General features: G+C 41.7%; 2 protein-coding genes across 3 annotated transcripts in view; both read left to right on the top strand.

Moving 5' to 3' along the window:
* Positions 1-27089, top strand: part of atp6v1b2 (ATPase H+ transporting V1 subunit B2) — a 222738-nt gene that overhangs the window by 30829 nt on the left and 164820 nt on the right. The window lies entirely within an intron of this gene.
* lrrtm4l1 (leucine rich repeat transmembrane neuronal 4 like 1) overlaps positions 10449-27089 on the top strand; it is a 36137-nt gene continuing 19496 nt past the window's right edge. Inside the window, exons 1-2 of one of the 2 annotated variants that reach the window (XR_008807323.1) lie at positions 10449-11068; positions 21546-23255. Coding sequence is in view for 1 of the 2 variants with exons in the window: in XM_056253250.1 (XP_056109225.1) it covers positions 11065-11068; positions 21546-23188 (1647 nt within the window). In the remaining variant the exon portion in view is untranslated. The remainder of the gene's footprint in view (positions 11069-21545; positions 23256-27089) is intronic. The other variant, XM_056253250.1, reaches the window with a different exon arrangement.

Here is a 27089-nt window from a genome sequence, read left to right as displayed (position 1 = left end):
TGTTGAGAGTGTTTGTCAGCTTACTTCGCGACTCACACTTCTCTCACAAAAGAGCTGCGTCTTTTTAAAGATGCCTTCCTGTGGCTCGTGCCGCGCCCCGCTCAGCGATGGAGACCGGCACGTCATCTGTGTTTCCTGCCTGGGTGAGGATCACGCGGCTCTCGCGCTCGCTGAAGGCGGATGCCCTCATTGCGAGCCTTTGCCCATGGTGACTCTGAGGACTCGCCTGGCATCATTCTCCGAGCCTTCACCGCAGCCCGCCGTGGTGCCGCGCCGCAAGAAGCGCCGCGCCCAGCGCGCTCCCGAGCTCTCTCCAGCCCGCCAAAGCTCGCCGGTTCGCCCGCCAGCTTCGCCGGTTTCGCTCGAGTCGCTCACTGACGGACAACGGCCGCCGCCTGCCGCCGCGTCCATCCACGAGTTTGACGAACCCACCGAGGCGTGTTCTCTTCTGGCATCCGATAGCGAGGATTGGGCGAGCTCCGTGGACCTCCCCTCCGCTAGCGTTTCCCGCCAGACCACTGGTAAGAGAGCCGGCATTGAGACTGAGCTGATGCGTCTGCTCTCTCAGGCCGTGGATAGCATCGGCCTCGATTGGGAAGCGCCCGCGCAACCGCCGCGCAACAGGCGAGCTCTGTGGACCTCCGCCTTCTGTCCGCGAGTCGTCAAGGAAACGGGCCAGCATTCTACCCCGCCCCCCATGGGCGTGCGTCACCGGCAAATGAGAAAAGAGTGTGTTTTAGTCCCCGCCGAGGCCGGATTAATCTCCATTTCTCAAACATTTCTCAGCTCCTAGTTTGAGCGGCTGAAAATGTCATTATTGCAGCAATGAGCCTGTTGTATAACACGCACACCTGCATACAAACGCCGACACACACAAAACTGTGATGACACTCTCTTATCTGCTTGCGCTAGTGTAGTTCTCCCTGTGGCCCAGTGGCGGAACCTGAAGCTCTCACGTGGGAGACCCGTGTTCGATCCCGGCTCTCGCAGCAGATAAAAATTTAGTCTCGCCGCGGCCAGACTTCCACCGAAACTTTTCGCTCGTTCAGTTCCAGATAATGCGACTGTTCCAGTGTATTTTGCAGTAAACAAGCTGGTACCACGGCCCGCTTGCCTGCACATAAAGGCCGTTTCCATGGCGACCCAGAAAAATCATTGTATTTCTGGTTTTCCGGCCACAGCCGATGGTGTTATAAGTGTAATAAAATGCTCACAGCCCAGTGTTCATTTCTACACACAAACACAGCCCGCCACGGTACAGGGCTCGCACAATTGTGCATTAAATGTAGTGAATGTGCCCACAACCCAGTGCCCACATACACTACCACGGTTTCTGTAAAACGAAACCAACACAAGTCTTCCTAGCCTCCTAGGAAATTGACGGTGTTTCAGTCTCGCCGTGGCCAGACTTCCACTGAAATTTTCGCTCGTTCAGTTCCAGAAAATGTGACTGTTCCAGTGTATTTTGCAGTAAGCAAGCCAGTACCATGCCCGCTTGCCTGCACACTAATGCTGTTCCCACGGCGACCCAGATAAATCACATAAATGGTGTATTTTCTGATATTCCGGCCACAGCCGATGGTGTTATGAGTGTATTGAAAATGCCTACAACCCAGGGCTCATTTCTACACACAAACACAGCCCGCAAAAATGCAGGGCTCGCACAAACAATCCGGCCACGGCCGATGGTGTTATGAGTGTTGTAAGAATGCCCACCCAGTGCCCATTCCCACACCCAGACACAGCCCGCCACGGTGCAGGGCTAGCACAAATAAACTCGACTCAGGTCGATTGTGCAAACAATGTAGTAAACGCGCCCATGTCACCATGCCCGCTCACACTACATGCTGCGTGTCCCTTGGTTTCTGTAAAAACGAAACCAACACACATTCAGTCGGCCATGAACGACGGTGTTTTCAGTGTAATAAATGTGCCCGCAGCCCCGCGCCCACATTTTGTCACAGACACGCCGATTCCTACGGGATCTCCCCCGCTCGCTTTTTCTGCACTATCTGCCATAAAAAAGCTGAGCACGGTCAGGCCGCCCGCTGTGATCAGCGCGCCCCCCGCCTCGAACGCTGTAAACACGGTGTTGTGTTCCCAGTATGCCCGGGCTCTCGAGTTGCCGTTTTGCCGCGACCAGAGCCCGGATTTCATTCTGCCCCTAGCTATTCATGCAGATGCGTGGTCAAAGCTTCCCGGGGTATCAGAATGGGTGCTGAACACTATAAAGAGAGGCTATTCGCTACAATTCGCTCGACGCCCACGCCGCTATACGGCGCGCGTCGAAACTACGGTGAAAAACGAAGTGTCTCATCTACTTCATGCCGAGATAGCGAAACTACTGAGCAAAGGGGCTATAGAACCTTTATCTCAGGCTCAGAGCGAAGGGGGCCTATACAGCAGATATTTTCTGGTACCGAAAAAGGATGGGGGTCTCAGACCCATTTTAGATCTGCGACAGCTGAACAGAGCGCTTGTCAAACGCCAGTTCAGAATGCTTACGACCAGGAAAATCCTCGCGCAAGTGCGCCACGGGGACTGGTTTATGTCAATAGATCTGAAAGACGCCTATTTCCAGATACAAATAGCGTCCCATCACAGGCGATTTTTGAGATTCGCCTTCGAGGGCCAGGCATATCAATACACAGTCCTGCCGTTCGGCCTGTCCCTAGCACCTCGTACATTTACGAAGTGCATGGACGCGGCGCTCGCACCCCTGAGACTTCAGGGCATGCGAGTCCTGAACTACTTGGACGATTGGCTGATTCTAGCTCGATCACGATCGGAGCTCATAGAACACAGGGCCGCATTACTCGAGCACCTCGAGAAGCTGGGCCTCACAGTCAATTGGGCGAAGAGCTCACTGTCTCCCAGTCGGAAAATTTCCTTTCTGGGAACCGTGTTGGACTCGCTGTCCATGACAGCACGCCTGTCACCAGAGCACGTACTGAGTATTCAGCGCGGCGTGAAATCCTTCCGCCACGGCGCGATAGTTCCGCTCAAAAGGTTTCAGAAAGTGCTGGGGCTGATGGCCTCAGCAGCCTCTGTACTCCAGTTGGGCTTGTTCCGCATGCGCCCACTGCAGATGTGGCTGAAAGTGCGGGTTCCACCCAGGGCATGGACACTGGGTCTGTTTCGCCTCAGGGTCGACCTTCAGTGCGTTTCAGCTCTGGAACCTTGGAAAGTGACCGACTGGTATCAGTCAGGTGTGAGTCTGGGGACCGCTTCGAGTGTGAAGGTGGTGTCTACGGACGCCTCCACCTCGGGGTGGGGAGCGCTGCTCGAGGGCAGACCGCTAGCTGGCCTGTGGTCAGAACGGGAAAAGCTCCTTCACATAAACTGCTTGGAGATGATAGCAGTCGACAAAGCGCTACGGCTTTTTTGTCCCCAGATAACAGGCCACCACGTCTTAGTCCGGTCGGACAACATGTCAGTGGTGTCATACATAAATCGCCAGGGCGGCGTCAGGTCACGAAGCCTTCTCAGGCTGACGGAACGCCTTCTGGTCTGGGCTCAGCACAGCCTGCTCTCACTGAGAGCGGCGCACGTGCCTGGTCACCTGAATGTGGGACCAGACAGACTGTCCAGGAACAAGGTCCCGGCAGGGGAATGGTCGCTGCACCCGCAGACGGTCCAGCTGCTGTGGAAAACGTTCGGCAGAGCACAAGTGGACCTGTTCGCGTCCCACGAAAACGCTCATTGCCCGGAGTTTTTCTCGAAAAGCAAGGACGCGCTGGCTCATGTTTGGCCCCGCTGCCCCCTATATGCTTTTCCTCCCGTCTCGCTCCTGCCTCAGGTGTTGGAACGAATCAGGGAGAACGGATGCCCAGTGCTGCTCGTAGCTCCGCTCTGGACAAACCAGACGTGGTTCCCTGCCCTGATGCAGCTGACCAGCACTGCCCCATGGCCTGTACCATTGAGGAGAAACCTCCTCTCTCAGGCGGAGGGCTCGATTTGGCACCCTCGCCCGGAGTTGTGGTCCCTGCACGCATGGGCCATCAACGGGTACCCGCTAGCCTCCCAGAAGGAGTGTTAAACACGATCGCGCAGGCTAGAGCTCCGTCTACCAGGCGGCTCTACTCCTCGAAATGGTCTGTTTTCTCTGCATGGTGTCAAGCCCGGAGCTTTTCACCTGTGGAATGCGGGGTTTCGGAAGTGCTTTCCTTCCTTCAAGAGCTACTGGATAAGGGCAGGACCCCATCCACGCTCAAAGTGTATGTGGCGGCCATAGCAACGTTTGCAAAACCGGTGTCTGGCCAGTCGCTGGGGAAAAACGACTTAGTCGTGCGTTTCCTTAGGGGAGCTCGGAGGCTGAACCCTCCCAGCCCCCCTTCAGTCCCGACGTGGGACCTTTCCACGGTCCTGGAGGCCATGAAAGGCGCCTTGTTCGAGCCAATCCAGCTGGTGGACATGAAACACCTGTCGTTCAAAACAGTGTTTCTCATGGCTCTCGCTTCAGTGAAGCGCATAGGGGACTTACAGGCGCTTTCAGTAAGCGCGTCGTGTATGGAGTTTGGGCCTAATGACTCGAAGGTCATTCTCAAACCAAAGCACGGGTATGTCCCGAAATCCCTCAATACACCGTTCAGGGCCCAGGTAATTTCCCTGTCCGCCCTTCCGGTTCTCAGTGAGGAGGATGATGCGAGTCTCCTTTGCCCCGTCAGGGCATTGAGAGCTTATGTGTCACGCTCGTCTGTTTTCAGACAGACGGAGCAGCTTTTTGTTTTGTTTGGCGGGCGTTCTAAGGGACTCGCCGCCTCAAAACAGAGCCTATCCAGATGGATAGTGGATGCCATTGCGCTCGCTTACTCTGCGAAGGGCCTACAGTGCCCTTTGGGTGTCAGGGCGCACTCCACGAGAGGCGTGGCCTCTTCGTAGGCGTGGTCGAGCGGGGTTTCCCTGCAAGATATCTGTACGGCCGCGGGCTGGGCCTCGCCGTCTACATTTATAAAATACTATAACCTGGAGGTACCCGCCTTACAAGCTAAGCTTTTGGCGGTCTAAAATTCAGTGCTATCTGCCCCGCTGTGCGGCCCAGATGCTGAGTTTACTGCAGCCCCATGAGTGTTGACACACGTATGGCTACCCAGATCAGGCTGAAAGCTTTCACCCTGGCTGCGCGTTTTGTTGTCATATAATAGCCCCGCTGGGTGCTTTTTTATAAGGAATGACGCTTCCAGCCTCTCTTCCTCCACTCTATGTGAGTTTATGGTGATTATGCACTACATGAGCCCTGGGCTTCGGCCCCCGGGACTTTGGTGTTGGATCCCTGTACGCACGGCGTGTTGCATTGTGTTCCCCTAGCGTAAGCTATTACGCAGTACGAGAGATACTCTCGTAAGAGAACGTACTCGGTTACTAACGTAACCTCTGTTCTCTCTAGAGAGGGAACCAGTACTGCGTATCTTGCCGTGCTTGGAATACGCTCTGGTTCGCTTCAGCGGTAAAAACCAGTTTGTATCAGCCTAACGAGCATATTTATAGGGTGAGACCACGCCCCTTCTGGCGGGACGTGACGATATGGGCGCGAATGGCCCCCATTGGTCATTACGTCACGCAGAGTCTCTCTCGATAGGCTGCTGCATTTGCTGCAGAGCAGCCAATAGGCGCGCGAGCTGTTTCGCCTATGTCTGCTTGCTGCTGCAAAGCGTTTTACATTATTAAAAAATTAAGGATAATTTTTGGCTTCAATATCTCGCGGAAAAGAGTTTTTCCCCTAGCGTAAGCTATTACGCAGTACTCGTTCCCTCTCTAGAGAGAACAGAGGTTACGTTAGTAACCGAGTACGTTTGCATGCACTTGGCCTGGAAGACCGTGAGTTCCCGTCTATCGCTGTGTGCAACCTGCATTTTACACGGGATTGCTTCTCCAATGCAATGGAGGTGGAAATGGGCTTCTCCACACAGCTCGCGCTGAAAAGCGACGCAGTGCCAAACGCTGCTCTATGGACTCCACCACCGCAGCGGCGTCTTGATGTGAGTGAGCATATATTTTTAATCACAATTTAGGTTCCTTCCTATTAGGCTAAAGTTAACCCTCTGGTGTTGACAAACGCGCCGGCGCGATTTGCTGGATATTTTTTCTCACATAGCAGCAAAATATAGCCTACTGAACGTAATAGTAATAATAATCCTGGAAAAAAAATATTTTCACTAGCATCGTTGGATGCCGATCGCGACGTGGGAGTTAAGACCGCAGTTTGAGCCAGCGGCTTGAATTGATATGGCTCTGGCCCTGTGTCCACAGACAATTCAACATCCTCCACTTCAGGTGAAGATGGGGGAGAAAAGTCCTCGTCTTCAAATGACCGCTCTGTTGCAAAAGCTACTTGCGTCACTCCAGTCGCTCTCCATTGTAGCGAGTCTGACAGCAGCTGTCACTGCGGGTCTCAGGTGCACGCCCCCCCGTTCAGCCCTGCCCTCGGTTCGTCCCCTCTATCTCTGCTGGGCTCTGCCCACTTTTCCAGCATTTTTCAAATATTGCCAGTGGGTGGAGTCAGGCTCTGACCAGGGGTTTAGTTACCCTTTAAGGCTTAACATAGTAACTTTGATAATGCAACTGGCCTCTGTAATCTTTTTTTTCTTCTAACAGATTATTGGAAAAGAGACTTGGTTCTTGGTTCTATCAATTGGTTGTTGATTAGATGTTGAGATGTGCGTGTTTCACATAAAAGTGGAGGCAGATGAATGAAAGCTTGCATAGGTAGGGTTTAAGCGGACTAAATTATTAGAGAAGTCTGTCATTTCACCTAAAGATCAAGTTATGAGATTTTGATTACACACTCAGGTCAAATCATGAAAAAAAAGAAACAGATGAATTGTTCACAATACGATCTATAACATGTATTTGGAAAATAGATTAAAAACATGTATTTGGAAAATAGAGTCCATTTTTCAACATGCAGTTAAGTTAAACAGCAAACCTGCATCCTGCATGTATACGGGCGCAGCAGCAAAAATACAGAAATACAGCCTTTGAAAGGAAGTGGAATTATTCACAAAAACAAATAAAAATTATAGAAAAAAAAATAAAAAAGTTGAGCCTGGTAAAACGGCAGATGTCCTTCAGATTGAGGGCTCTTAATAGAAAGACAACTCAGCCCGACCCATGTTTAAGTTCTGAATCACTCAAATGGAGCAGACAGAACTGACCAGTTATGAGAGATTTCCTTTATAACCTTTAAAATGTCACATGCTTATTGAAGACATCCTCAAGGGATGCATGTTATTTTTCTAAGCAAAGAAATTCACATCAGGCTAGAACTTTTTGTGTAGCGCAGTATGCAATTTAATGTGTGAACTTCCATCCAGAATGCCTGTTATGACGTCTCATAATCATGAAATATTTATGATGCCCTGGGAGAGATATTGAGAGCCATGTAATTGGCTTACATCAGCATAGCAGAAGCTTTTGGTGTTGTTTCAAGACAAATGGGTGACAATTGGTTTCCTGTCTGGGCTGAGTTTTTTTTTTTACCACTTTATCACATCCATCACTCTCTCTACCGACTCAAAAGACAACATGCTTTTTATAAATCATAATCCTATATGAGAGAGAGTAAATAATGACAGAATTGTTTCTTTGGTTGAGGATTAAATGATTCGGATTGGATATTAAACTGTCATTACAAGACTTTTTGTTAATGGTTTAGTTAATAAATAAACATTTCTTTTCAACACAGCAGCTAACACAATGATAAATTAAGCTATGCTGTTAACAGTGACCTTGTTTTGCCTTCGTCCATCCTTACATTGCCATCGGCTCCTGTTTTTGCCTAACTCGCACTGCTTAAACTGGATAATCCCCTGCTAAAATTTATTCCATTGCTTAAAATTATCTGCATGTCTTCAATGCGGCAAGAGATCAAATAAAGCCATAGCATCCTTAATCCACTCATATCACGACTGCCAATGTGTGAAAGTTCCAAGAATGATTTTTTTTCATTGTGAAAATCTTGTTTAAGACAGCCTAGATGGAACTGAGTTTTGAAAAAAAAAAACTTTAGTTCTAATGAGATATCATCTTGTCTTTTTCACTTGCAGATAATCTGCCAAAAAACATTTCGAAAGCTTCAAAAACCGTATTTGCACCTTGTTAAAAGAGCCCATTATAAAATAATCGACTTACGGAGCATAAAATTAGATGGATTCACAGGTAAAGGCCGGAAGAAAACTCATCAACATGCACACTACATTTACCCACAGGATAAAAAAAACATCAGGCAGAAAAATGTCACGTTCTATCTATAGAATTCCTATATTAATTAATAATAATAATAATAATTCATTATATTTATATAGCGCTTTTCTAGGGGAATCTCCTCAACCACCACCAATGTGCAGCATCCACTTGGATGATGCGACGGCAGCCATAGTGCGCCAGAACGCTCACCACACACCAGCTTACTGGTGGAGAGGAGACAGAGTGATGAAGCCAATCAGTGTATATATATATATATATGGGGATTATTAGGAGGCCATGATGGACAGAGGCCACTGGGCAAATTTGGCCAGGATGCCGGGGTTACACCCCTACTCTTTCGAAAGACATCCTGGGATTTTTAATGACCACAGAGAGTCAGGACCTCGGTTTAACGTCTTATCCGAAGGACGGTGCTCTTTGACAGTATAGTGTCCCCATCACTACACTGGGGCGTTAGGACCCACACAGACCACAGGGTGAGCGCCCCCTGCTGGCCTCACTAACACCTCTTCCAGCAGCAACCTGGTTTTCTCAGAAGGTCTCCCATCCAGGTACTAACCAGGCTCAGCCCTGCTTAGCTTCAGTGGGCAACCAGTCTTGGGCTACAGGGTGATATGGATGCTGGCAAATTAAAGTATTTTTGATAAAGTTGCCAAATCTTTGTGGCTTCTAACTATTTAGCTTTACTTTGAATCATATATGGACAAGTCAGTCAGATCACAAGAACAGCCTACTTCTCAAACCAGAAAATTAATCAGAATAAGTATTTTTCATAGATCATATTTCTTCAAGTGTTTTTTTTTAGTTCAGCTGCTGGCTCTCTTGTTTAACCGCATACTGTATTTATCAAGACCTGCAGAAATACTTTGTTTTAAAGAATGCCAATAAGAATAACAAAACAACAAGAGTTAAACTTGGCGATTGTCTTTGTGACATACATCCAATTGAAACGGCTTCTCAAACAAGAAACAATTTATGGCAGGACTTGATTTTGTCCATGTGGAATTGATTGGATGGTTGTGGTTTGCTATTGGCCGATCTCATGTGAGTGACTAACACCACTTGCGCCAGTAAACGCGTCATCAAAGAAGAGAAGAGATGCCACTGCAAGAGGGAGAGGAAGTTATTTTGATTAAAGATCACGAGACACATGGACTTTTTTTTCTTTAAGTAATGATGTGCATGGATATATTATTTATAATAAATACCGCAATATTCCATAAAAAGAGTAAAATTGTCCATTTTGATTTATTTCTCCACTAATTTGATCACTAAATTGGAACTAGCTCTATGGCTGTTTTTCCTAACACTAATTAGGGACTCCGAAAAAAGCACCAGGGGGACCAAAAAGGAAATTTCCATATTTTGTTTATCGTTAAAAAATTTTATGTCGCTAACATGCTGGATTATTTTGTTTTATAAGACATTTTCTTTCATTTTTTATGTGCCTGTATCACATACACTTTTGCATGTCTCTGAACTTCTACTTCACAATGTGCAGCTAATGATAGATTGACAATCTTGCTTATTATGGGGCTTACCAAGTAATTAAATATACAGACATTAAATATTGATTTGAGCTGAAATTATTTAAAGACGTGAGAACAAAAAGCTTCCAGATATACAGTTTCAAATATACAGTTTATACAGAAAATATTGATGTATAATTCCATGACTGAGTCAGAGTCAAGTATTCTGGATCTGTGTGATATTATAAAAAATAATTGTATAAATGCCTAATTTTAACCTGAATACATTAAAAGCAATTTTAATGTTCTGGCACATAAATAGCTCAGTTTTCAAACTGGGTTTCATATGGGGGTCCATTAAATTATAAAATATCAAAATATGTATTTATTTATTATTATTTTGTAAAAATATATTCAAAAGTAAAAAAAAAAAAAAAACGTCAAATTGTATGGTCAAATGCAACAACAGCAGCTTATATCATCTCATTTGATTGATTCTAGGAGCATGAATCATCTTTAAATGAATGAAAATCGTTTCAGATATAAGGATGCACTGTAGTTGAGGAATCAAAACTAGTTTAGCATAACCCAATAATGTATGTCAATGTTGTTAATGGAGTATATTAGTGTTACATAAATGTTTTATATTAAGAAAATACAAATAAATAAATAAATCACTGTTAGTGTCCATACCTGTGGTGGGCTACCACAGACACACACTGGGTCTCCATTGTTACTTTGTAGTGATTAACAGTGTGCCGTTTACATTCATCAACATTCTTGGTTAAGTAGGGTGTTCTGGCATTCTGCTAGTGTTTACCGCAGCAGGTTTGCCTCCGGGTCACCTTTATTATGACTGTGGAGGACCTGAGGGCGGGAGCGCGCAATCATCATCACGCTGGTCTGTGATATTTCTCAGGGACGAGACTCGACTGCGGCGGCGAGGACAGATTTACTCTCATGCAAAGCCCTCAACACTCGTTCTTTCTTTTGGCTTTGCTTACCTCTCTGATCGATAAGCTCCGCATGATTTAAGCATTATTCCCTAAAGTGTGCGACCCAGAACAACTTTTGCCCTTATATTCAGACAGTTGCTTGCCTTGATGCGTAGCGAGAATTGAATTATATTCCGTTTGATCGACGGATGACCATCATGTTTAATGCTGTTGGATATGTACCGGTTTTCCGTTTTGTTGGATTCAACGGGGGAGGCAGCACGTTTTAAAGTTTCTTTTGCGACATGGAGTCGGATCGATAATGATTTTAGTTCGGCTGTAATACTGCTCGGACTAAATGTAAAAGTCTTCGTTGGAGTGGATCCTGAGAGACTGATATCTGTGCAGTAACCGCAGGGATTAAACGCGAGTGGAATCAAAAGCGCGCGGCTGATATGGGTGAGTTGGCATCCTGGGAGACAGTTTATCCGTTACCATTGACGATTCATAAAAAAAATATCTTTATATTTATAATTGATGTTATATAATTTGCAGATTTAAAACATATAGTCGGTCCATGTATGTAAAATTAAACAAAAAAGCACCTTTTCCCATTTTTTTTTTTTACATAGTAAAAAAAGTCAAACTATGTACAGGCTAAAGTAAAATATTCGTTTTTTCTTCTTCATTTGTTAGATGGTGTTGATAATGTCACATTTCAAATCATTTTTGGCTTGCCTGTCAAAATGATTGGCTTTTTTGTTATTTCAACGCATCAATTCGTGATGGGCAGTTCGACTCATTTCCGCGAATCGATTCTTTCGAACAATTCGTGTCAAAGTAGCAGTTCGAAAAAAAAGCTTTTACGTAATTACGTGGTCTCTGACATCATAACGCATGTTTTAAAATATTCCAATAAAGTAATTTGTGCACACATTGCTGTTTATTTCTGTTTTTCGATTTAGTTGTTTAACATATTAGTTCTAAAAATATTTAGAACCTAACTAAACTTATTAATTGACATCTTTTGGATACAAAGTTTGTTTTAATAAAGTTGGTAATGGTACTATTATAACTATTATCTCATGTAAAACTGCCATGCAGTCAAGATTTAATTGTTAATATTTCTGCTATCAAAAGATGGGTGGCTTTCACCCCATTATTCAAATCCCCACTCCAAAGGCTCAAACCAAAAGATCAGCTTAGGCTACTCACTGGCGCTCAGTTCTCGATTCACTTTTGGCGCTTTTCCACTACACAGTACCAGCTCGCCTCGGCTCGGCTCGGCTCGACTCGACTCGCCTTTGTTTGGTTTTCCACTGTGTAAAAGTTGTACCTGTACCTGCTTTCGGGTACTTTTTTTAGTACCACCTCCGGCGAGGTTCTAAGCGAGCTGAGGCGAGCTAAGCTGATACTAAAATGTGACGTGAAAACAATGCCGACTGCTGATTGGTCACAGAGAATCTGCGTCATCATTGCACGCGCCAGATGGAGTATCCAGAATAACCCCGCCATTTTTAAATAGTTTGGCCAGAGATAGTTAGGCTACTAAACTTACTACTATTATTATGGCAACTCGGAAGAATACGCCGTGGTCAAACGATGAGGTGCAGACATTCCTTTGTTTGGTTGGCGAAGAGAGGATCCAGCGAGAGCTTGATGGGGCAACGAGGAACGAAATGCGTCGCTATGACGACCGGGTACTATTTGTGGCGGTACTTTCTGCAATGGAAAACGGAGCGAAAAGCGAGCCGAGTCGAGGCGAGCCAAGGCGAGTCGAGTCGAGTCGAGCTGGTACTGGTAATGGAAAAGCGCCATTAGTGAGCTTTTTTTTGGTGAACTCTTAACCCAGATCACTGTGAATGATTATACTGTAATTATAATCATTCAGTTTGTGAACCCCCCTTTAAGCCGGTTTTGTCAACTGGGCTGCGTTCAGCCCCGACAAAAAAATTGCAAAACGTTTTTTTAAACGAAAACGGTGGTGCGTTGAACATCCTGTTCTGATGCTAAATCTTTAGCGAAAGAGTTGCAACTATGGCAGCTGAGAAGGTCATTCTTTGTGGGGGTTTTTTGAAGAATTTTCGGAGCCTGATCAAATCGGTATAAATACGTGTTTAATAATGCAAAATACGCTCAATGTTACAGTCACTGCCCTTGCCGTCCAAAATAAAAGAGAACATCCTAATCGAGTGAAGGGATTTGTGGAAACTGTGGTTCCTAATTATTGTGATCCAATTTTTGTGTTGCTTCGCATTTCAGGATGAAAAAACAAACATTTCAGGTGAAGGATAATCCACTTATCTCCGAGACTGTGTTATGGTCTATATGACCTTATTATTAGGCTTATCATTATTGCTGATCACTGTAAATGATATGCTATATTTGTACTATAAAACTCTTATGACAAACACGTCTTCTAATGTCGTCAATTGTTGCGTATACGTATATATAAAGCTGTTTCTATCCAAATTGTTCCTTAAAAGCAGCAATATGTGATTAATGTACCTTTTAACCACTTATTTAAGATTTAGATTACCTGTAACAGTTTTTACAGCGCAGTATAATTTCATATGTGGAGACTGAGGCTATTTGGCACACCTTAGTCAAGTGAATATTTTGCGGCTTATATAAATTTCAACTTTGTCAAAAGATTATCTATTAAAATAACAGTTTCTACACACTCTCACTGGCCCCTTTATTAGGTACACCTTGCTTGTAGCTTACTGGGTTGGACCCCTATTTGCCTTCAAAACTGCCTTAATTCTTCATTGAATAGATTCAACAAAAGGTCTGAAAATATTCCTCAGAGATTTTGGTCCATATTGACATGATAGCATCACGGAGTTGCTGCAGATTTGTCGGCTGCACATCCATGATGCAAATCTCCCGTTCCACCGCATCCCAAAGGTGCTATAATTAGATTTAGATCTGTGACTGTGGAGGTCATTTGAGTATAGTGAACTCATTGTCATGTTCAAGATACCAGTTTGAGATGATTTGTGACATGGTGCCTTATCCTGCTGGAAGTAGTCCATCTGTTCAAGGTTCGACATGTTGTGCTTTCAGAGATGCTCTTCTGCAGACCTCGGTTGTAACGAGTGGTTATATGAGTCACTGTTGGTAATCAACTGGAACCAGTCTAGTCATTATCCTCTGACCACAACAAGGCTTTTTTGCCTGCAGAACTGCAGCTCACTGGTTATTTTCGCCAGTTTCTGAAATATGTGTTTGTTTGGGTTGATTTCAAATATCAGCAGTGTTCAACAATGATTCTCAGAAATTGCTTACTGCACCTTTAAATTACCTTTCTTCTATATTTTCTGATTCTTGGTTTGAACTTCAGCAGATTGTCTGGACCATGTCTACATACTTAAATGCATTAAGTTTCTGCTATGTTATTTGCTGATTATATATTTGCATTAACAAACAATTGAACGGGGGGGGGGGGGGGGGGGGGGATGTGGAATATTTACGATCAGAAATCCTGTTGTGTGGGAGGAACCCCGAGGACTATTATCACCATTTCTTCTTGCCCGTCATCCACCATGTTTGTTTACTCTAAAGTCATAATTGGGACTCTCCACACACTATAGGAACAAAACTGTTAAATGATTTTTTTTTTTGTGTCATATTGTTTATATTTGAAAATCTCATAAGATTTAAAAAATCGTTTAGTGTAGGCCAGCCTTTAGCTAAAATGATTTCACATTTATTCCTGCTCAGATGATGGATTGCACTTAGAACTTGCCATGTTGTCATGAAAATACACGTCCACATGAATCAGATCCATCCTTGTGACCATTAAATTGATCGCTAGCCCTACATACAGACTTTAAGAGCCTATGGAAGGCTTGTATTAAAACTACTGACTTTGTCATCAAAGATCTCTTTTCCTAACATAAAATAACCTTTCAGGCATGAAAGTGACACATTCATTCTTCACTTTTTTTACACAGACTTGTCCCTTTCAAAACTTTTATTTCTAGTTTGGTTGGACTGGAGAGAATATGTTTTGAAAGAAGACACAGGTTTTCATTTTACTTGCGTTTTATCAGTATATTCTTTCAATGCAATACCTAAGGTATAAATGAGAAAGATGCGTTAAAATTGCTGCGAGCCTGGTAAATCTTTAAGATACAGTACACCCAATAAATTATTTCTTTAGTGGAACACAAAAAAAGATGCCTCATAAAAAATGCCACAGAATCAATGTCAATGGTTATCCAGTAGAGCTGTACGATTCTGGATAAATTGAGAATCACGATTTTTTTGTTTCAAACAAAGATCACAATTCTCCCACAATTCTGAACAGACAACTTTAAACTTTTATCCCAGTACGTCTGTGATAATAAGGATATTTGAAACAGAAATAATGATACTGTGTGGTTGAAAAGAGTGTTGGTGAAGCTTGTTTCATACCTACACATGATAACTGCTTTCTCTTTGGTCAGTGGCAGCGCCAATGCAGATTTGAATGTTCCGCTGTGATTTTTGTCAAAGATTTAATAGTCAGGCGAATCGTTGAAAAATCGAGGTCATGATTCAGCTCTAGTGTCCAGTGTTGTTTCAGTCCCCATTGACTTTCAAAACGTGAAAGCATTCTTCTAAATATCTTCCGCTGAAAGTCATACAGGTTTGAAACAATGAAATAATTTTCGTTTTTGGATTAACCATTCCTTTAAAAAACATGGGTACAACAAATTATACAGCTGCACAGTATGCAAAGTGCCTCTCTTAATATTGAATTATGAAAGATAAAGCTTGTCTTTACAGTTATGAGCTTCTCTTTTATCTAATTGGAACATTTAATTTATTTACGAGTAGTCGCCACCAAACTTTTAGCATTCTTAATCCTAAGCCTGTTACTTAAGTGCAAATCAATTGTCTTGCTACTGCAACACATTATTCATTGCAGTGGATTAAGCCGATTTTACAATCACAAATTCACAATACTGTCATAAATAATGCTTTTATAGTATAAATCACTCCTTTGTTCTGTGCTCCACATCCTGAGTGAGGCACAGTTACAGCACTCTTCAATCTCACAATTAATGTGTGTTGAATCTATCATTTTAATATTGCAGCTTTGGTTTGACGGCGTAAATTATGTGCTTGAGCTGTGGTCACATGTGGATAAAATCCAGAGTCCCAGGCAGCACTGGAACCAGCCAAGTGTTTGGAGCGCCATTACTATCTCTTGTTAAATACTGAATGGATTTCATCATGCGGAGTGATCTCTTATTTAACCACTCTAAAATGTAATTATCCTCAAACTTGTTATGATCGTGGAACACATTAAAGAGTAGGTCTTGACATTGGTATGAAAGAGCCACGGTGAGCTTCGTCCAAATAAAAATGAAGCCTTTCTCAAGATGTTTAGAAAAGCTTTGGTTGGAGGACATATGAGCTTCAGTTAATTTTGTTTTTTTATTTTGGATTACTATTGTTGTGAATTATGTATGATTCTTGAGACATGAAAGTAAACATGTCCCTCTATCAATTTATTAGATTGTATCTTTACTTTATCAAAATGAAGACATTACATTATCACTCACTTCCCCTAAAACTAAATATAGGACCACAACTTAATTCAGATTAAAATTAAAACAACCTCATATAGATTGAAATATATATTACACTTAAGAAAAAAACATTTATGCCTGACAGAAGGAAGAGGTTAATTTGTGGCCCTATACGTTTAGTTTTTATACAGCACATTTTGTGGGTAAATACCTGAACAGATTAATCCAAAATGATTCCTTGAAGAAAGAAAAAAGTTTTTATACTGCATGTCTTACCCCAGTATTTAAGAACTAGTGTTATGAAATGTTTCAGGAGTCTCATTACTGGGAATTGACTGTGTAGTCATGCAAAGCTGTATTTTTACTTTAAATGGGACCAAATCATGCTCAAGAGTGCATCCTATATAGAGAATCTAACACTTTGAGAACTTATACACATCTTGCATTGGCTATGAGTCATAGTTCATCTTACTTGAGGGAAAGTTTGGATTTGTAGAGAAAATGACCATTATTTTACATTCCAAGAATCGGCACATTTGCATTTCCTGTGGCCATGTTGCTCTCACGTAAGCCATTAATGTAATATTTCACATATCAGTGTTCCTCTCAAAGTTTAGTTTAGAGAAATAGGAAGTTTTAAAATGGAAAGTGCAGTTTTTTTATTAAACGTTTGCTCAGTCTATCATATGGCTGAAGTGATATTAAAATTAGTGTTGACTTGACAGCTGAGCTTGATGCAAGCAGCGGGATATCAGTTATATTTAAAGATTAGTGAATCTATTAGTGAAGTCTAGTGAAACCAATATTAATAGGCAAACTTATGAGTTAAAACCATTTAATTCCATTCTGCTTCAAATGTTCATGTTTTATCCAGGTTTTGCCATTATCTTGGCACTTTGGGTAATAGCCTTAACTTCACCGAAGCATTTATATGAAATATCAGCTTGTCACTGTGCCAAGGAATACAGCAGCTGACTCTGCTGTATGTGCCAGCATCTTCCCCAGCTATTTGAAAGGGGTCTGTCTGCCACAGTTGTACAATGTTAAATGAGTGGCTTTTAAATGAACTAACCTTGGGTGATCTATGGCGCATGGGCCTTCAAAGTATTTTAATTTGTGGAGTAAAAAAGTCTTGTCCGGATCGATTTTTATCTGCAGTAATACTCACAGATGGCACACTTGCCACCACGGTCCTTAGATCTCTGATTCATTCTACACTACACCATTTGCAGTCAAATACTTCTGTGCTGCTGCATTTGTGGCTTGTTAGTAATTATCTTGGTTTGAGTTGTATCAAAGACATTCAGAGTCTAAATTTTGGTGAGGAGCATTGTAAATATTTAAACTCGATTGCAATTGATTGGCACTGCCTTGGTAGATAAGGATCCTGCATTAGAGAGTTACTGCTATCATCTGGCAGTAGCTGGCAGTTTGTTGGTTTGAATATCAAATATTACACCTGGAATATGAAAGTTCTTGATACCAATTTGCTGCAGAATATAAAATGGAGACCAAGATGCTTTTAGCATTACAACATTAAACTCCTGCTAATACACTTAATGCTAAGGGTTGGCGATGTAAGCAAACAATTATGTGAAGATATTAGTAAAAAATAATAGTCTCGCAAAATGTATCACAATAATAAATATATACAATTACCAATCAATCAATCAATTTATAGAGCACGTTTAAAACACAACCAAAGTTGACCAAAGTGCTTTACAAAGATGCAGCAAATGATAAATTTTGTAATGGAAAAAAATAATAAAAAGAATGCTCAGAAATAATGTCCTTATGAAAATGTCCTTGTATTCAAGGAAGTGCTTTTAAACCATTCAAGTAGATGCAAAAGAGAACTCATATTGTTATTGGCACACTGTCTGTGAAGCGACTGTCTGTGCACACACCCGAAACGCAAGCACAGAAGGCTGCATAAATGAATGTAAAGAGTTTGGACAAAATCGGTTGCATGTCAGATCTTTGTCAATGTCCGTCAGTTCAGCGGCAACAGTGATAGCAGCCTAATAAACCTGGTGCAGTCAGTGTGTCATTAATATGAATCAAAGAACAAAAGGAAAAGAGAAAATCAATCACTGCTCCTGACTGAATCACTTAAATAGCTTTAATAAGGATTGATTCACATTTAATTTATACAGAGAAGACTATGCATATATTTTACATTTTATTACTTTATTACATTTTTGTAGTAACGGAATAATGTTAGACCTACCGTAAAACCTTAAAGCACTATTTACCGTAAAACCTTAAAGCACTATTTATTTCATGTGTATCTTTTCTTGTGTGTTGTTTATTTGTTCTTATTTTATTACTGACTGTTTACTTGTCTTTAAAAATGTTTGAACTTTGTATTATTTAGGCTCATAGTTTTTGTTGTGGTATAAAAATTGTATTGAGTTTTGTAAAATTTCACTGGTATATAAAGATTACATGGGTCAAAAACAATGAAAAAAAAATGTTTTTGGCAGGGCCAGTGGAAAAAAATCCTTAGCGCTGCCGCTGAGCCCTGTTATATTAAAGGCACAGCTAAATGTGACATTTTGTTATGTGTTTAATGTATTGTGAAGATTGTTTTAAGTTAGTTCATTTAACAGTTTTTTATATTTTTTTATTTTTTAACCTTATTAAATGGCTTATTATATTGTAATGATGAATGACTATAATTACTCATTTCATCCCCATGAAGTGAGAAATAAAATGATTGATCATGGTCGATTAAAGAAAAATTTGCAATTTATTAGCTAATTGTTTTTTTTATTGATTGACAGCACTGCTATAAAAGCATAACAGAGTCATTTATCGCGAATCAAACTACAATGTAGCTTACAAGGACATCACAGTCAAAATACATTGTGACGATGTTCGGCTGGATTGCCCTCGAGTGTCACTAAAGGGCGTACCCCTGCACTGCCTTCCCTGGGACTGATCACGCAGACACGCACACACTCTGAACTGATTTCGTACACACCTGTTTCCACTGATCACCCTTACACCTGCATCTAGTTCCACACGCAGCTCCACACACATGTATACCTCCCTGTCACTATCACTCTTTGCTTAGTCTTGTTTGAATATACGATTCACTGTTGTGTAATCTCCCAGTGTTTCTGAGTCTGTTCTCCAAGCATTTCTTAGTCTGGTTGTCCTGCCCGTGTTTGATACCTTTGCCAGTCTGTGATTAAACTTACGCTGCATTTGGATCCCTCTGAGTCTGGTGGTTTCATGACATACATATTTCTTGCCATTATTTTGAATTGCACTGTCTTTTTATCTCATTAAATTCAATTCAGCCTGGTAACCCGCATTCATAGCATAGGTAATTTATTATAGTATTTATAGGTAAAATGTTGTTTGCTGTGACACTGGAGATACAGGAGAAATATGCTTTTAGCAGCCAGATCATCAATTTAAAGAATGCGCTACCCTTTGATAACAGGGCCATACTATTGAGCCAAACCTTGACCTTTGGTAATTATTGTATGATGTCCATTATTGTATGATGACAGACAAACAACCAGGTAGTTCTTTCACTTTTGTACACCTTTGTACATAGAGCTTTTTTTCTTGGGACTAGAGGGTGGGTATTTTTGGACTACATTTGTATTGTTGTGCCTACAGTTTATGGACAGTGCAGTGTGTTTCATTGTGAGGGTTAATCTATTCTGATTCATTTTACCTTTCCTGTTTCTTGCTCTTAAGATTTGCATGGACAGTGGTACAACATGACCCAAACATAATGACCCATTACAAATGTCCTTGTAGAGAAGGAAACAATATGTGTGAGTGTAGCGGACTACCAGTGAAGCATACAAATTGGTAATAGTCAACAAGTCAGTTGGAAACGCAGAGAGATGCGCCTGGGCAATTTTTTTCTCCTCAAAAAGCTTACAGCCCGGGACACACCAAGCCGACGGTCAGCCGCCGGGCAGTTTTTATGCGTCGGCCGAGTTTTCTCAGTGTGTTCCGCACCATCGGCTGAAAGTGGTCCTCGTCGCAGGAGGGTGCGTTCGGCGGCAAGCGGACTGACCGCGGGGTCAGAACATGTTTGGTAGCCTCAGTCTGCTTCTAGGTTATTCATGTACTATTATTGTAAAGTGTTACCGGAAATCTATACCGAGTCACTGCATGCTAACAGCAATTGACGACAATGATATGTAATTATGATAGCCTATTTATTCCATAGACTCTGAATTGGTTTTATCACCGGTAAGCCCTTAAAAGAGACCATTGGACAGTACTGTTGGAGGATGTAATGACAGTGATCTCTTGTTTTTTTTAGGGGGGTTTTCAGCCTCCTCTGAAATTTTCTTAACAGCACCAATGGGATTATAGTTTGGTAAAACAGATGACTCTGTAGTTTGCTGTGTATGCTTGAATGGCCTTAGTCCCTCTTTTTTTGCAGTAGACAATGAGTTCATGGTACACAGTGCAGATCTTTAACTGAATGGTTATACTTTAAGACTTAAATCAATTTTTCTTTGTTCTGCATAACGCTGTATTCTTTTTTCCTGGCAAAGACAATTCCTGTTGCACTTAAAACGTATGAGATGCAAAAGATTGTAATGAAATTGTACATTTTGCATCATTTTTTTCCTGGCATGGATAACACAATATGAAACACATTTCAAATAGCATGGGTAATAGCTTCAGAGTAATTATGTTTGATGTAATGATTCAGCTCTAAAATGACTAATCAATTTCCACAGAACACTATAAAATATGGCATTAAAGATATTGCTGGTCATTAGTCATATCTTAAAGTTCATTAGTTCATAGGTGATAATTACTAAGCTTTAAAAATGGTCCCTAGTAAATTAATCCAAATGACTGTCTTGGGACTCCTTTTGAAATTCTAGTCTAAGTCAAAAGAGAGTGCCAAAAACTAAATAACAGATTTATAGTGATTTGCCTTATGCTGTGTAGAACTTTATAAACACTCTACATCATATACTGGTGCAACACTCTAAAACGGCAAATTGTTGCATGTTAAATAAAACCACCATCTTTCATTAATTACAATTACCATTAACATTCCTATGAATGACAGTATCTCAGTCCTGGGTAATATTTCACTTGTTGAACATCAATGCTAATTAAATTTCTTCAAGGCTGCAAATGATTCTGATTCTAATTCTGATTCTAATCATTAAAAATAAAAGAATGGTTTAGTAAAATAAAAGATGATGGTCCCCAACAGTTTTTAAAAAACTTACAGAAGATAATTAAACTGTTATGTCAAAAGGATAATGACCTCTTGACTTCACAGAAATATTGTAGGTGTGGATGGAAGCACCATTTAATTATATGAGTGTTGATAACTCAATATTTAGCTAAATAAAATTGGTCTTCTTGTTAAAAATCATAAGTTGATGTTGTGCTGTTTCCCTCTTCAGGTTCTGTTGCTTGTGACAAGAGATTAGCAGGCCTCCTCCTCCTTCAAGCCTCCTCCCTGCTGATGTTCAGTTCTGGAGAAAGGATGTGCCCCTATAGCTGTCGCTGCGAGGGAAAAATTGTCCATTGTGAGTCAGCTGGCTTCCAGGATGTCCCCGAAAATATTTCAATTAGTTGCCAAGGTCTATCCCTGCGGTACAATGACCTGCACACAATGCTCCCCTACCAGTTTGCTCATCTGAACCAGCTACTGTGGCTGTACCTGGACCACAATCAAATCACATTTGTGGATAGTCGTGCTTTTCAGGGGGTGCGGCGATTGAAAGAGTTGATCTTGAGCTCCAATAGGATTTCACAGCTCCATAATGTAACTTTTCACGGAGTACCTAACCTTCGCAGTCTTGATCTCTCCTACAACAAGTTGCAGGAGCTGCAGCCAGGCCAGTTTTATGGTCTTCGAAAACTGCAGAATCTGCACTTACGATCCAATGGGCTTACGACAATCCCTGTCCGGGCCTTTCTGGAGTGCAGAAGCTTGGAGTTTCTTGACTTGGGCTATAATCGGCTTCGGGTTCTAACTCGCACTGCATTCCTGGGTTTGTCTCGACTTATGGAACTCCACCTGGAGCATAATCAGTTTTCAAGAATCAACTTCTTTCTCTTTCCTCGCCTTGCTAACCTTCGTGCCCTGTACCTACAGTGGAATCGTATTCGAGCTATCAACCAAGGCCTTCCGTGGAGCTGGTATACCTTGCAGAAGCTTGATATCTCTGGCAATGAGATACAGGTACTAGATCCTGTAGTATTTCAATGCCTTCCCAATCTTCAGGTTCTCAACTTAGAGTCTAACAAACTGCCCAATGTGTCTCAGGAAGTTGTGGCTGCCTGGATCTCCCTAACAACCATTAGCCTTGCAGGCAACATGTGGGATTGCGGGCCAGCCATTTGTCCTCTTGTTGTCTGGCTCAAGAATTTCAGAGGCACCAAGGACACTAGTATAATCTGCAGCAGTCCCAAGCACCTTCAAGGGGAGAAGGTCATGGAGGCTTCAAAGAACTTCATTGACTGTGATGACTATGAAATTACTGCTCAATCACCTTTGTATCTGCAGACCTTTGATCCATATTTTGACCTTACCCCTGAACCAACTGAACCGACAATGGCTCCTACAACACCGTCTCCACCCCTGCCTTCACCTGCCTCTGAGGCGCCCGTTCCTCCTCCCCACCCTCGACCGGCTCAACGCCCCACCTTTCCCAGCCATGCAAATATAGATCCCAGAGACTCCCGTCAATGGACACCCTCATCTCCTAACAGCTTATTAGTGACACCAGCTCCTGAGCAAGACGTGTCATTTCACAAAGTGGTAATGGGTGGGGTAGCACTGTTCCTCTCAGTGTCCCTTGTCCTGTCGGTAATTTATGTCTCCTGGAGACGTTACCCGGGTGCCACCCGGCTATTGCAGCAGAGTTCAGTGGGCCGAAAGCGGAGGAAAAAGAGTCAGGAGCCAGAGCAGAACCTGAGCTCCCAGCTCCAGGAATATTACATGAGCTACAACCCCGCAGCCACGCCAGAAGCCTTGGAGGTGCTGGGTAATGGGACTGGTACCTGCACCTGCACCATATCCGGCTCCCGGGAATGTGAGGTATGACATGTGAAAGCAGCCTAAAATCAGAACAGATCAAAACAAATGAACAACTCAGGAAATAGAGGTAAATTCGTCATTGAGCATGCAGCAAATATTCACCAAAGCAAGGGTAAGCACCTTTGACTCCGTAGGTCCTTTAAAATGTATCATACAAGAGATTGTCTTATTTAGTCTACTTTCCTTGACTCCACTTTTTAAACTGATATATAAATTGTCTTGGGATGCACCAAATGGACATTTTTGGTTGATACAATAAATATTTGTATTTTGAAGCTGATAACCAGTATTGGCTGATGTTAGGTAACAGTTGGCATTTTTTGTGATTGATTGCAACACTCCCTTTAAAATTCCAGATCTCTACATGCTTATATTGTCAAACATCATATTAAATATATCTGCATTTTTTTTACTTATCAGACTGATAATGATAACATTAAAGTTCTATTTATTGGTTGATACCAAAATTACTGCAGATATGTTATGCATCTCTTATGTTTCTGTACAAGATAAACCATAAACCAGGAGTCAATGGTTCCTTTACCAAAAACTTCCCTGCACTGCCCCGTCTCACACATCTGCATCTTGATTTTGGCCTCATTAGCTATTTCACTTGTGAAAGGCTTATTCATTTGTTTTTGTCCTCATGATTATGATTAGTATGCTTTGGGTTTGAAACACATATACACTTGAGATGTTAAAGGGGTTTCTGAAAACCTCTGATTTGAAACATGATTTTTCAAACAGTCAAAACCATGCCTGTTGTATTGGGAATGGCTTTGCATCATTTAGCTTCTGAGAATACAGCAATTACTTAAACAAAGAAGTAAAAAAAGACATCTGTCGATAATTTAAATTGTAGTGCAGGCTAATGGTACATACATCCAAAATGACTCCTCCTTCACTCTCTAATGTCATGTTTAAAAGCACCTATCTCTTTATCTGTCGAAATCTGTAATTGGTTTTTATGTAGCCCTTTTTGAAGATTTTAAAGACTGCATTTTAATTTTGGATATATTTCATGTACCAAACAATGGCCGTGGAGACATGAATGTGATATTTTAATCATTCTGGCATGGCATCGTTGCAGCTAGGGAAATACTATAAAGTTTTCGCCAGTGTTCAGAACAGTCTTAAGTGTGAAGTGAAGTGAAGATGCGGTTTTTAACAGTCATGCAAAATCCCATGATGCGGCTCTGCTTCAGTTCAGCCAGGAATAGTCAGTAAAAACGGATGTGCTCCAGGCATATCTGATAAAAAAGGGTTATTTAGACTTAAGAGAAACTGTATATTGCAAGAAACCAAAATACTCAACTGGAAGTAATGTACTTGTTCAAATTAGCTAATGGAGGTAACCAAACATCACTGAATAAGAAAAGCTATTAAACTCTGTAAATGTTTAGTTTGAGCAATGAAATCACTGAGCTGAATTAATGAGACAATGAACATAGAGAATAGGACAAATAATGAGACGTGCTAATACAATACCAGACAATTCAAGTTTCCATTTAACTGATCCTTCAGATTTTCTGTTCAAGTTTTAGTCTGTTATTTTAAAGATTATGTATAAAACACCATCTTGGTGTGTGGGTGGTTACATGACAGATTAGTCAAAGCATGTTACCCCATGAAGATACATCTTGTGCTGGATTGTGAGAAAGTAATATATAACTTTATTGAACCCACAAAGGAAATTCAGGTATTGCAGCAGCTAGACTTATTTATAAACATATTCAGCCGAGAGAAAGTTGCACACCTTTCTGGCCAGCATTGCCTTCTTCCACCACCTGCAAGGGATTGGGGTTTGTTCTTGAACTGAGGTACCTTTCTTGATTAAGCTAAAGCCCTGTGGCACCTCCTGTCTAGGTGCTGCAACCCTTTCTTATACAGGCAGTGTGTATTTGCTGCCCACTCTAGTTTATTGACCGAGTGGACCCCAGGTAGGCCTATACCAGCCCAGTGTCTTCGCCATTGATGGTGACAGGGCTGAATGGAGTTATTTTCCTTCCAAAGTCTCCTTACTAGTTTACAAGAAGATTTTGAATAGAAGTGACCACTATGGAGCTATTCACATCGGATGCAAACTTTCGCCCGCTGAGAAGTTTATTTTCTTTGGAAAGGGTGTTATTTTTTTTCTCGTCCTGCAATGAAACGCATATACCATTAAGATGTCCAGAGCCGCTGCAGGTACTGTACACTGTACATATACAAGAGCAAAACCTGTGGTTGTCAAATTGCCTGAATAAATTTTCACATTCACACTTTTGTTCTATGTGAGACATGGTCTCTCTAATCTGCATATATTTCTACATCTACATTCTTAAAGGGATAGTTCACCCAAAAATGAAAATTATTGTCATCATTTACTCACCCTCATGTTGTTCCACACATGACTTACTTCTGCTGAGCACAAAATAAGATATTTTGAAGAATTTGGGTGACCAAACAAAAATGCCTATGGAAGTCAATGGGGTCCATTAACTGTTTGGTTACTGAAATTCTTCAAAATAAGATTCACCCTCTCACCCAAATTCATCTATTTTTGGATGAAATATCCCTTCAACATTCTTCAACATTTTCATCAAAAATGGGATCCAATAATATTACTGTACTAGTAGTATACTTGTAAGTGTACTATTTCAATACTACTTGGTACTACATTGGCCCACTTCTTAGTTTATAAAAGTATACTTTTTTAAGTATACTTTTTTAAAGGATAATTCCGGTATTTAACACTTTGAGTCTATTTTGTAGTTTGTTTTGGATGAACTAGAGTGGTGGACTTAGAAATTTTGACGATGGGTCCTGTCTCGACTTTTTGACTATTTTAGAATTGCCTCTGAGTGCTTCAGAGTGGATGTCTATGGGCATGCTCAAACATGTCCTTAAAACAACCCTTAACGTTCGTTTTCAAAACTGTGCAACTCACCGAGTGGTTAGTGGTGTTTGTTGATGATTAGAAACAAATATATCGGCGCAATGTATGCTTTCAATCCGTGTTATTTGCTATAGTGGAACTATTTTTTCAGATACCTCACAACCGCATATAAACTTCCGCTCGATATTTGAGTCTGAAGCGTTAGCACACTCCCGACCACTTGATGGCGACAACAACTTTGCCGCAGTTGCTCAGCTCACGCTAGCCTTCTGAGAGACGGAGAACCGAGCGAAAAGACTACAACCAAATGTAAACAGACCCCTTTCCGTTTCCGGTAGCGCAGTAATATCAACGAGCACTGAGACCTCCAGCAGACATCAATGCGATTTTAAAAAATGGCAAATAAAACACGACAGAAACTGTATTTCGCTACGCTACTTGTTTTGGAACATCAACGAACACCACTAACCACTCGGTGAGTTGCACAGTTTTGAAAATGAACGTTAAGGGTTGTTTTAAGGACATGTTTGAGCATGCCCATAGACATCCACTCTGAAGCACTCAGAGGCGATTCTAAAATAGTCAAAAAGTCGAGACAGGACCCATCGTCAAAATTTCTAAGTCCACCATTCTAGTTCATCCAAAACAAACTACAAAATAGACTCAAAGTGTTAAATACCGGAATTATCCTTTAAGTATACTTTAAGCGTAACAGAGAACTTTGAATACACAACTAGTTTACATGTAATTTTTTTGTTTGTACTGTACACCTATACTACTAGTGAACTGATAGTAAAAGTGTACTAGTTAAATACTTGTGGCACATTTTTAAAGGGGTCATATAATGCCATTTTTGTACAAGCTAGTATGATTCTTTAGGGTCTAAATTAAAAGTTTGTAATATACTTTAATTAAAAATTCTCATTAGTATTGTAAGAAAACAGTTATTTTACCTGGTCAAAAACAGCTCTGTTTTCAGCACGCCGTTTCAGTGCATATGACTTTAAATGATCATGAGCTGTG

The sequence above is a fragment of the Rhinichthys klamathensis genome, unplaced genomic scaffold (genome assembly GCF_029890125.1).
Source record: "Rhinichthys klamathensis goyatoka isolate OS25496 unplaced genomic scaffold, OSU_Roscu_1.1 h1tg000104l_1, whole genome shotgun sequence".
NCBI lineage: Eukaryota > Metazoa > Chordata > Actinopteri > Cypriniformes > Leuciscidae > Rhinichthys > Rhinichthys klamathensis.
This window is presented reverse-complemented; position numbering and strand designations above follow the sequence as displayed.